Raw genomic sequence first — 12,654 nt, 5'->3', positions numbered from 1 at the left:
AATGCTTAGTTTTTATAGAATGGCTAACCGCACAAGGAAGTGGACTGTACGCACAATCCTACACTTCTTCGATCTGGCTATCACCAACTCCTGGTTACAGTATAAGGAAGACAGCCAAGCTTTGGCACGACCTATGAAGAAAACTCTCCAATACCATGACTTCAAACTGCTCTTAGGTGAGGAACTGATTGCCCAGGGGCAGTCAGGCCAACCTAATCCAATTGAATCTGATGCGTCGAATGATGAGGAGTACGTTCCATCACAGAAGAGAAGGAGGCCCCAGCCAGATAAGGAAGTGAGAAAGTATGGAGCTGTCCATTTGCCACAGATGATGGACAATCCTAATAGTTCCAGGTGCAGAGCAGAAGGGTGCACTGGAAAAACCTACATAAAGTGCATCAAATGCAACATGTACCTCTGCATCTCAAAGAAGAAGAACTGCTTTATGGACTACCACAAACCAAAACAGAACTAACACACCTGATTAAACTACACTAATCAGCTTGCTTTTGATAAGCTGAATGAGGTCCCTGGAAATCTGAACCACTGGCTTGAATGGTGTAGCCATTTGAAATTTACAGCACTAAAGATTGTCAGAGTTCAGAGGTAAATGTATGCCTCGAAATGTGTTCATATTTGCCACAAGAGAGTCCCGATGTCCTCTCCAAAGGACATACTCTAAAAAATAAATAAAAACATGTTTTGAAATTTTTTCAATTGTAGTGATGTTTTTTCACACCAAAGAGTCATGTAGTGTAAAAAAAATTGAAATTCAAAAACTTTTTTTTCTCTGGGTCTCAGGAGGATATAGAGTATATAGTAGAAAGCACTGTATGAATGAGTGCATGAGAAATGCATTGCAAAGAACTTTGCAGAACCTGAATGAGGTTAAAACGCCATGTGTTAATGGAGACCATTTATCATTTCCTACATCCAGATATAACCATATTGCAGTCTGGACTTTGACTGGGCCATTGCAACATTTAGATGCTTTTGTTTTTCAGACATTCTATCAGCTTTGTTCCTGTATTTGGGATCATTGTTCTGTTGAGTGATCCAGTGATGGTCAAACTTAAACGGTCAGATGACTTAACATTTGACTCTACAATATTTTCGTATATCCCTTCATAGAATCATCATTGTGTTGTGGTGGACGGGTTTAAGCACCCCTGTGATCACGGGGTCTGTCTTGCCCGGGATGTCAACTCCTGGGTCTCACATTTGCAAATTGGTCTCAAGGGATGGGATGGGATGGGTCGGACTAAGAGCAATTCAAAACATCAATGAAGTAGAAGAATGTGACATAAGCTGCATGGTATGTGGGACAGGGAGCCTGGGCACACTAAATTTAAGCATTATAAACTGGGTCTTGTAACAGGAAACATCAGTTTCAAACACTTTACACTGAATTCTTAAATCTTCTACGTTGAGCTGTCTGTGACATAATTCTCTGAAATTGCTGTTCCCAAACATGCAATTGAAAATCTAAGAGCCATTTTAAACATTATTCTAAGTTATTTTAGATAGAAAGAAATGTGTTCTCATAATTTTTTAGATTTTAACTCAACAACCTACCTAAAAGATCTTGTAGAAAAGCGTTCGCGTGAGAGACACTCAGGAAGGCAATTGAGGTATGAGGTTAAGTGATACCAATTAAGATATACAGTAGCTGGGCTCACTTCCACACACAGCTTAGGCCCTGAAACAAAGCTCCTGAGAAAGGGCTGGATTCTCTCATATTCCAGCATTGGCCAGAGGAAGACCTATTGAGCAGCATGGACTTCAATGACCATGTAGGCAATAAACAGACCTGGAGTTTGTGGTTGGGAAGAACACTCTACCTGGTTAGAATCCCAGCTGTTTTTCTTATTGAGCCTTTGTGCTTGGCCATAATGAACACTATGTTCAAGGATAAGGTGGTCCATAAATTCAATTCAATCAATTCAGTTTATTTCTATAGTGCCAAGTCACAGCAAAAGCAAATTCACATACATTATAAAAAGCCAATTAGTAAAAGTTTTCTATCTAAGGAAGCCAGCAGATAGTGTTGACTCTTCACATTGTCACAGTCTCCCATCCTGAGCAGCCCATTGGTGACAGTGGAAAGGAAAACCTCCCTTTTAACAGGAAGAAACCTCCAGCAGAACCAGGCTCAGGACGAGCGGCCATCGGCTTCGACCGGCTGGGGTTAGAGGACAGAAAAGAGACACAGACAAATGCAGAATGAGTGGTCCAGGTGTGGTTTCTACTGGAAGAAACACAAAGAAAATCATATTAGTGATATAAATAATTACAGTACAGCAAATAAGACAGCAGCAGAGTGAGGAAAAGAGGTCAATTTATCCTCCAGCAGTCTGAGCTTATAGCAGCATAACTAAGGGATAGCTTAGGAAACCCAAGCCAACCGTAACTATAAGATTGATCAAAAAGGAAAGTCTTAAGCCTAGTCTTAAAGTAGACCGGGTGTTGGCCTCACAGACAGAAACTAGAAGTTGGTTTTATTTTAAATTCTGTTCTGAATTTGACAGGGAGCCAATGGAGAGAAGCTGAAACTGGAGAGATAAATGTACTTGGTACCAGGCTACCGTAAGCTAAAAGTCAATGGTTGACTTTGTAGTTGTAACATCAAACCTGTGACCCTATGTCTTGGGCACTCAGGTAAAGAGACAGCAGAGCTGACAACTGATCACCACCTGGTAGCGAGATGGATCTGGTATCAGGAAAAGCTACTTGAACAGACCTGATAAACCCAAACAAACAGAGAGGGTGAACTGAGAAAGTCCCCTGTTGTGAGATCTTTGACTCAGACCTCCTGGAAAGTTTTTTTTCCATTATCCTGGGGGAGGTACTCAACATGGAACCCAATTAAGCCATGTTCAAGGTTTTTATTGCAGGTGTGGCTTCCACGAGTTGTGACCAGAAGGTGACAGCTGGAGGACAGCAGTGGTGATGGAGGGGATCAAGCTGAAAAAGGAGGCATTTAGGGCTTGGCTGTCTCAAAGGACTTTAGAAATAGCTGACAGGTACCAAATAACCAAAAAGACTTCCATCATCTGTAGTTGTGGACGCAGACTGTAAAGTGGGAGGGATTTGATCAAACAATATCAGCAATGATTGAGTTAACTGCAGCAGTGTGATTGTGGAGGAGAAGTTCTGTTGCTGGACTTTCAGGCTAATCATTGGCTGTCCATAACAAACACCATCTTAAAGCAGAATATAGTCCAGAGTGATGTAGTACCAGGCCACACTGTATTCATCTAATTTTAAGCCCTGATAAAGACCAGATCATATGTTCTAATATTTAAATTTCTACAATTGAAAAAGTGTGCATGCACTTTCGTTTTACATAGACTTTGAACACAGGAATGCATATCAACAAAAAGGAAAATGTCATAATGATAAGGTAGATTTTAACCTTTAACCATCTGCCACCTTTGCCTAACAAGTCAGGTACAAGAAGCTTCAAGTCTTTCAAACAACAAAACAAACAAAAACTGTTGGAACTGTTAATCTGTTTTTACTGTTAGCTTAAAATACCTGAACGGATAACTCTGTCAACTTTTTGTTTTTGCAGGAAGTATCAAGACTGAGGTGCTCAAGGATATAAATCCATTTGTACAAATGCTCCTGACACCCATATCGTCTTTCTTCATCAAAAACACCACCCAGGGATGCCAGACCACTCTGCACTGTGCTCTCCAGAAGGGCATTGAACATCTCAGTGGACGTTACTTCTCTAATTGCACTGTAAAGGAAGTCAGAGCTAAAGCCAAAGATGATGCTGCACCAAAAAAGCTGTGGGAGATGAGCGAGAAGTTCTGTCAGCTTTAATGTGTTTTTACTGAACAAATTAATTCCAGTGTGCATTATAAACAAAAGTGTTTCTTAATGGTATCAATATATTAGAGATGGGATTTATGGCTCTTTAAAGGGATCTGGGTCTTGTAGACCCAATATTTTAAAAGAGCCGTTCAAAAGACTGGCTCTTTTGAATGATTAGTCACATGGTACTGCCAATGACGTATTTCAGCATACGTCCTTATGTATGGCTTACAGTCGTACCACGTCGCTTGTCAAGCACACATCCCCCCCTAGTGCATGTTCACCAATTATAACAACTGCTGCACTCCTTCCCGTTGCATTCAATTCAATTCAATTCAATTCAATTCAATTCAATTCAATTCAATTCAATTCAATTCAATTCAAAGATACTTTATTAATCCCAAAGGGAAATTAAATGTTGTTGCAGCTCATAATTCTGGTTTCGTTAAAGAGTTGTTATAGATGCTGATGGCTGTGGGCAGGAAGGATCTCTTATAGCGGTCTGTCCCGATGTGTCTTCGATCCTGGTGTCCTCAAAGAGCCCCACCAGGTGAGCCTCGCTGGCCTCCTGTGGAGCCATAACGGCTGAGCTCTAGAAGCTCAGGTCTGTCTTGAAGTCCTGGGCGATCTCCTGGACCAGGTGCTAGAAGGGCAGCTTCCCGATGAGCTGCTCAGTGGACTTCTGGTAGTGGTGGATTTCCTTGACAACCACGGTACCGAGCCTGTAGAGATGAGGTTTCTTCACTCCGCCGGCCGGGGCACTCTTGCTGGCAGCTTTGGTGGCAAGCTGCTTCCTGGGAGCTTCACCTACGGTGGATTTACGGGCGGTCTGCTTGGTTCTGGCCATGACTGGACTTCAGGGTTCTTCACATTTAACACTTGTTGTCATGGTTACGCATCATAACAAAATGTCCAAAATTAAAAAAGGTTTCAGTAAAAATCCTTCCAGCTGCACAGCATCCGATACCAGAGGAAGTAATGATCCCCCCAAAAAAGTGATTTACATCAAGAAAAAGAGGAATAACATTTTCAAAAACAATATCTCAGAATGAATGTAACAGAGCTACTCCAATATGCAGCCAACTTGAGCAGCGCAATTCTAGAAGATATATATTGTTATAATACGATGTATACGCGTCATATGAAATCTTGTTAATTTCAACATATCACTTTTTCTTGAACAACCCCAAAGTCTGAAATAAAGAATATGGGATTGGGGTAACGGGATGGCTACGCAGTCCTGAAACATTTGCCTGTGTGAACAAAGTGTGAGTCGGCCAAGGAAAGCGTTAGCTGGCCAGCAGGTGGTAAATGCAGTCATTGACTTCGCTATGCTTAACTTTACAAATCATTGGAAATGACCAATTTAATAATAATAATAAGTGACTGAGTTATAGCTATATTTATGTTGTCTAAGATCTATTAGCTGTAGTGGCCATCTTGAATAGGGCTGATTTCAAAAGTTCATCAGTTGTAGATGTACACCCAATGATTACTTTCTAAGAGTTTCATTAAAATCCGCCCAGCGGTTTATGAGATATTTTGCTAATAGACAGGCAGAGTTGACTAATATTTAATGTTTGAAAAACAGATTTTGTGTGCTTCAAGTATGTGTTGTGGATGACTCTTTGCGACTTCCACACCCAATTTTAGGTCTATCTGGAAAAGTGACTGAGTTATACTCATTTAGTGTTTGCTACAATTGCTTATCTGTGGTGGCTAGCTTGAATTTGATTGACCCAGAAAGTTATTGACTTGTAGATGACTTTCCAGTGATTACTTTTCTTGAAAATTTCACAAATGTTTGTGTAGTGACATATGAATATTTTGCTAATGGTACAGACAAATGAACACACACAGACACAGGCAAAAACACTATCACCCTTGGCACCTGTGGTGATAAGAGATAAACAGCCTACATGATTTAAAGCTCTAAAACTAAAAAGCTGTCATCAAGTGCACATGGTTTTTAGAAACAGATGTTCTTCAGTAAACTTTTGAGCAAGCAAAGTCTGCTACCATGGTGATAGACAGATATGAAAACCTTTTTCTTCATACTCTGTTTAACAATCGCCATTTTCACTAAAGGCAAAGGGCGATGGTGTTTTTGCCTGTATATGTGGGTCTGCACCGTTAACAGAATATCTCAGAAAGTAATCATTGGATGTACGTCTACAACTAATTAACTGTTGGAGTCAACCTGATTCAGGACTGAGTTGTACAGTAATGCGTTTGTGTTCTGTTCTGCTGCTGTTGGTACTTGTCACTTAAGGGTATGTTGTGACACCACAGGGCAGAAGAGACTGTTAAACAAAATTGCAGGAAAGGATAAGACTGAAAGAGGTGTTGTATTGGAGTCTGACACTTGTTGTCATAAAGTTTGTTAGGCTGTTCACTGTCTTCTGTTTTCATCTACAACTCCACATCAAAAATTGCTGCCACAGCTAATCAACCTTAGCAAACACGAAAATGGGTGTATCTTTATCAGAATTACAAACATTAAGCTAAAATTCAACATGGTAGCAGCTGAGAGTCCTTCCCAACCCATACTCTGGGTGTGGCATCCTCAAATTATTCTCCAAGCTCTAACTGATATCATGAGTTTAAATCTTTGCCATCGGTTTTTGAAATCAGCTTTATCTGTTTACAGTATATCTCATGAACCAATTGTTGGATTTTGGTCACAATTTCAGAAACGAATAAATGGATGTTCATCTACAATTGAATACCTTCTGGAATCAATTTAAGATGCCACAAGAAACAACTGAATATAGAAAACACAAAAAATGGCTATAACTCAGCTAGTTTTACAGATATTGAGCTAAAAATTGGTGTGGTAGTCGCTGAGCATTGTCCCCAAATCATGATACTTCAAGGGCAACACATTGCATGACATCCTTGCTTAAAACCTTGGCAATGGAGTCAACTCTGTCTAGCATAAAAAGCTGGATGGATTTCTCTCAGAAAGTAATTATGTACTGTATATATGGTACATCTATAACTAATAAACTTTTGAAGTCAAACCAATTCCGATCCAACCCAAAGGTTTTGTCTTTCTTAGTGAAACTTACCCCATGAGCTGCAGTTTGTAAAATAGTCTGGAAAAAGCACATGGATTCAGATGTAACCCCACCTCGATCTGCAGGCTCCTTCTTATCTATAAGTGGAAAAGTACAAACAAGAAAAAAGGGCAAATGATCCTGTTTTTGCCTGTGTGAGTGTGTGTGTCTGTCAGTTACCAAAGTGTCTTGTAAGCCACTTGATACATTTTAAAGAAACTCTTAGAAAGTAATTACTGAGTACATCTACAGAATTAAAAAAAGATGGCTGCTACAACCCTAAAAACAAAAAATGGCGAAAACTTTTAGTTTCACAGATATTGAGCTCAAATTTGGTGCAGTAGTAGCTGAGAGTCATTCACAACACATATATTTAGTACCAACTCCTGATTCCTCTTGTTGAATTGATCAAACATGTCCTGTGATTTGGCTCCTCTGTCAGAGTTTTGCTGAATTATGATTATTAACTCTTTTTTTTTTAACTATATATATATATTTTTAGTTGTTACAGTGTAATTAGGCTCTATTGGCTCTGCTTTGTCTGCTTCTTTATGTCATCTGTTGTCCTCAGGGGGTTTCAGCTCCAGTCCAGCCTTTGTCTCTTACTGTTTCTTCACCTTAACTCACCTGTTCGTGAGAATTTTAGCTCAATAAAGTTCAGAGTCTGAATCACCAGCAGTAGTTTCATTCTGGGATGACAATTTTGTAGTGTACAGAGTAAATATTACAGATACTGTATGTTTTAATGCCCCCAAAACACAGAACTGCAATCAGTTTATGAGCCTTTGTATTAATATTTATGAAAGTCCCTCCTCATTCATTGTTTGCAAAGCATCAGGAATTTGGGTGACTCAATCAAGACACAACATAAATTCCAGTCGATCACTATTATCGTCATCTCCTTAATGACAACTACTGTAGCTTAAAAAGTAAACCTTAGATTCAGGAACAAGGTGTCACAGTTTGTCAACAGTCTTTAATGACTTCAATAAAATAATGAGACTGCACAAAAGGAAAACTAAAAACAAAATCTGAGACAACCTGAAGACAAACACACAAAGGCTTAGCATTCCTTAATAGAATGCATATTGCCCACCGCCTTTCATGTCAGAGTTTGAACTAAAATCATGTTGAGAAATCACAGAGTTGTAGCCGTTTGGATCAAATAATGTAAATGATGTTAGCACACCACTGTGAGATCTTGTCAAATGTGCTCAGAGAATGCTTTGAAGGTGATTCTCAGCTACTACCACGCCAAATTTTAGCTCAGTGTCTGTAACATTGCCTGAGTTATGACTTTTTTGTGTTGGCTAATGTCTGTTAGCCATGGTGGCTATCTTGAACTGGGGTGAGTTCAAAAGATAATCAGTTGTAGATGTAGACCCAATGATTACTTTGTGAGACTTTCAATAACTTGATAACAAGCCGGACCTCCTTTCGCCGCCCCTCCCCCAACTCCTTCGACTCTCACTTTCTCAGATGAAATAATAAAATATGGGGCTGAAAAAGACAACAAATAAAAGTAACTTCCTCAGAATTAAAAAAATAGTATTTTTAGACTTTAGTTTTATTCTTCCGGTTAAATATTTCTGTCACTTTCTCCTTTTTTCAGTTCACTTCCAAGATTCCAAAAATGGATAATAAATGCTCCTTTTTAGTTTTTATTTTCTCTGTTTTACAAATGACCACAGCAAAACATTGTATCAAAATGTTTAACTTAGAGCTTCTGTCCACACATAGGTTTGTTTCTGTAAAAGTTGCTTCTTTTTTTGTAAAAAATAAATTTACTTCTTAAGAATTAGAGGGGAGTTTTGTTTTGTTTAGCTGATGTGGGTAAATAGAGTACCGTTGTCTCTTGGATCACTCTTCTATCATTGTTCACATAATTTTGCTGAAATAAGAAAAGCCTTCTCTGAAATTATTTTGTCTGACTGGCAGTGTATGTAGCTTTGAAACCCTGAGCCAAATGAGCGTGTTAGCTGTAAAAGTCATGTGAGTTTATGTCCCAATGTTCTCATTCTGACCTTTGAACTGTGCCGATAACGTGGGAGTCACAAAAAATGGAAAAAAAGCTTTGGTTCTTGTTTAAATAATTTGTTAGTTTTTTTTAAAAATATTATTATTATTTTTGTTGCAAGAAAGTTTTAACTTGCATTTGTAAAAGCAAAACGATTGTTTCCACTGACAAAATGAAGAAGTTGTGCCTGACCTCCGTCCTCTGCAGAATCATGACCATGCTAAATAAAATGCAGTAAAATCTCAGTCTGTATACAAAGACTTAACTAGAACTTCTGAATATTTTGCTTATGTTTTACTAGAAATAAATCTCCAGGTTATTTGCATTTTTAAAGAAACTTTATTCCAGTTTAAACAGATTATATTACAGAGTGATGAACTATGGTTCAGTTGACATGAGCAGTGAATGTATGAACGTGTANGAAATGGTTTTGGCACAAATGACACACTACAGGGGTACAGACTAAAGTGAAATAGTGAAATGTTTTTTTATCATGTTAACAATATACATTTAATGTAGCTGTTGACACCAGCTTTGTAGCTCATCATAGACATATGTTAAGTCATATGTTCAGTGGACAAAGTACGAAACGTGGGATAAACGTGTGCAAATGTTTTTGGCATAAATTGAACTCCAAACATTGGTATTTTTTAGACTGAGGGAGGAAGCTGGAGCACCAGGAGAAAACCCACACAAACACGAGGAGAACATGTAAACTCCACACACAGAGAGCCCAGGTCCAACCCTGGGATTGAACCTAAGACCATCTTGGACACTTAACCATAGTGTTGCCCAACATCCCACCTCTGAAAGCATTAGGCTCACAGATATGCTCTTTTGAGACACAATCAAGCATTATAACACAGCTAAGTTTCTTTTGGAAATAAAACTGACATAAACCAGGTATTTTGTCCATAGAGCGAAGTCGAAACCAGACACGGAGACTTGGAATCAGGTAAGTGATTTATTTACATGTGCAGATATTTACAGTGATGAATATTCAGGAGCAGTCTGGAAAGCAAGAAGGAGTAAGGTGAGTCTCAGGTACAGGTTTTAATCTTGCATGAAATGAATGAGTTTGAGCAAACAAATGAGCAAAGTCTTAGCTTAGGGTTAGAACCTACGGCTGAGATCCTAACCAGTAGGTTTGATTATAGGGCAACACCTGTTGTTGATGAGTCCTGACTATGTTATGACTTCTCACAGAATGACCTTGTTTACAGGAGTCATGTTGAATTTTCTCCTCAAGGGAACCAGACTGCCTTGCTTTTCCCTAACCCCACCTTCTGGTCCAGTATTTCAATAATCTTTAATAAAGGCTCTGGTGTTGACTTGGGGGGCCAGAGCTTTGATTCGGAGCTTCCCCATTCGGACCTGGGACTCTGATGTTAATTCTTAATCGTCTTTAATGCTCTCTATATTTTGTGCACAATATATAAATAAACCTATTTGAGTGATTTCATCTAACAGTGCCTGGAAATTATTTTTCTGCCACGACAGTGTGAATAGTGTGTGCTGTACTTCTGCACAATGTGTGCTTTTTTTAAACATTCATGTATCAAAATGTTTAGTTCGACTGGGAATAGTGTGCTATGAGTTTTGTTTGTAAGATTTTTACACTTCTCAAAAACATTTAGATTTACTTAAAATAAAACTTCCCATATAAATACACTGAGATCTCTGCTGTTTCAGCCTACTTCATCTATTTCTGTCTTTTATGCTGCATTTAGGTGGATCACAAGGAGCAGGAATCAGACAATAATGAACCACGGAGAAGTAAATGACTTGGGTTGCATATAAATACTGCGAGTGAGTGGAAGATGAGCTATAGCTGAGAGGTGATGGGGAACAGGTGAGGTGGGTGTGGCGAGCTGACTGGAAAACTACAGATGGAAATTGAATGATGGCATAAGAAACACAGGGAGAAAAACTATACAAGAACATATTATAAAGAAACAGGGAACAAACTTAAACACAAGGATCATAAAACATAAATAAAATTAAGCACAGGTGAAAATTCAAAACCCCAAATCCTGACACTGGGTCATACACAATGACAATATTCATCATCACTTCTTTAACTTCCAGCTTCAAACTCTCAAACAAATCTAAAAAGTTACTTTGATTACAATCTTGTCTTGGAGACATGAAACCTGGATGGACTCCTAATTTTCTGCTTTTAAACTCGGATAAAACAGAGGTAGTGATTTTTAGATCTGAGCAACTTGGGACCAAACTTTGCAGCCTTTCACTTCATCTGGATGGCATTAATTTGGCCTCCAGTTCTAACATAAAGAACCTTGGAGTTATTTTTAATCAGGATGTTATTTAAACCCCACATTAAAAATGAGACAGTTTCAGAGAAAACTGTCTAATTGTTCCCAAATCTATGAGAAAAGGTTCTGCTTTTACTGGTTTCACGAGTTAACCTGGCATTAAGCACATCATAACAAATGTGTACCATCCTCAGGCAAACAGATGTATGGAACACATTAATACAGTGCTAAAAGACACTATTCAGGCAGCACAAGCTACACAACAACCCTGGAAGCCTGCAGATTTTAAAATGCTTCACAACTACTGGCCTTCACCCCATGCTACAACTGTTGAATCCCCATTCCAGCTTTTCAGAGGAAGACCAATGAGGCCAAAACTGGACATCCTGCCTTCACCTAAGGACAATGGACAGTTTTACCATGGTAGAGAAAAGGTGGCTCTACAGCAATCCAAAAGTGCACTTTACACAAACAAAAAGAGAGGAGCCAAACCTACAGAAGTCACTGTTTGCTGTACTGTCAGAGTGAAAAGGCCTTTTCATGTGGTAAAAGGGGAGACCTAGAACAGTGATCCTTTGTCAGTACAGAGGCAAACTGGACTGCGTTCATTCATCTTCAGTGATGGGAAAAGACAGAATGTAGCTCAACTGTCTCTTTGCCCAAATGAAACACCAAGAAATGATACAGCAGAGGAACCCCTCAGCCCAAAACAGACACCAAAACCTGGGCTAAAGACTTTATTTGCATTTAATAGCACTTCTGCCTACCAATAGGTTAAAGATAAATTACACTTTACTTTGCATTACAAGAATACTAGTCTTTTTGAGAGAATACTACTGTTGCTTAAAGGAATTAAAATGTGTGTTTAGGTAAAGGGGATATGTTTTGTCCTGAAGTTTATACAGTCAAAGCATGTATATACCGTTATAGTGCTGTTATTACACCTCACCACTAGATGCCGTGGCACTGTAGGGTTGAAGAGCCGGTGGCTGAGTAAAAAGCAGCAGGAGGAGAATAGAGAGTCCTGCCATGGCTTTTGTCATGATGACACTCATGTAATAAAGTAACTTGGATTTTACAGGCTATTTCCTTATTTACCTTTTCACTCGCCGCGGCACCACTGATTTAGAGGATTAATAAAAATAAATACAAAATACTAGCATTTTACTTTCTACATTAGTGTCTACAGTTGTTTACAAAAGGTTGGTCTGTTTTTCATGTTTTCTAAAACATGGAGGAAAGTTGAACTATACCCTACTCCTACAAATCTGTAAACATTAGTTAAATGATCTGCCCTCAACCTCATACAAAGCGCAGTTCTCTACTGTAATCTGACAACATAATAGTGATATTCATCATAGTCACACCCATAGACAACAGTCATGATAGTCACACCCCTACAGGAAGTAGGTGTGTTTGTTAATATAAAACAGAAACCCCTCAGACTGCTGCCTCTGTGACGTTTTGCTGCAGTTTGAAC

At 38.9% G+C, this 12,654-nt stretch overlaps 1 protein-coding gene and 1 pseudogene across 2 annotated transcripts in view; one reads left to right on the top strand and one right to left on the bottom strand.

Annotated features, from left to right (window-relative positions):
* Nucleotides 1–12,654, top strand: part of LOC108229244 (dehydrogenase/reductase SDR family member 13-like) — a 26,484-nt gene that overhangs the window by 8,196 nt on the left and 5,634 nt on the right. The window contains exon 5 of one of the 2 annotated variants that reach the window (XM_037981518.1): nucleotides 3,575–4,216. The exons of the other annotated variant lie outside the window; for it this stretch is intronic. Coding sequence (XP_037837446.1) covers nucleotides 3,575–3,831 — 257 coding nt within the window. The 3' untranslated portion in view covers nucleotides 3,832–4,216. Of the gene's footprint in view, nucleotides 1–3,574; nucleotides 4,217–12,654 lie in introns of those variants that run through there. 2 annotated transcript variants of the gene reach the window in all.
* On the bottom strand, nucleotides 4,001–4,669 carry LOC119617820 (annotated as a pseudogene).

The sequence above is a fragment of the Kryptolebias marmoratus genome, linkage group LG2, assembly GCF_001649575.2.
Source record: "Kryptolebias marmoratus isolate JLee-2015 linkage group LG2, ASM164957v2, whole genome shotgun sequence".
NCBI lineage: Eukaryota > Metazoa > Chordata > Actinopteri > Cyprinodontiformes > Rivulidae > Kryptolebias > Kryptolebias marmoratus.
The sequence above is the reverse complement of the archived record's forward strand: the minus strand, read 5'-3'. Positions and strand labels throughout refer to the sequence as shown.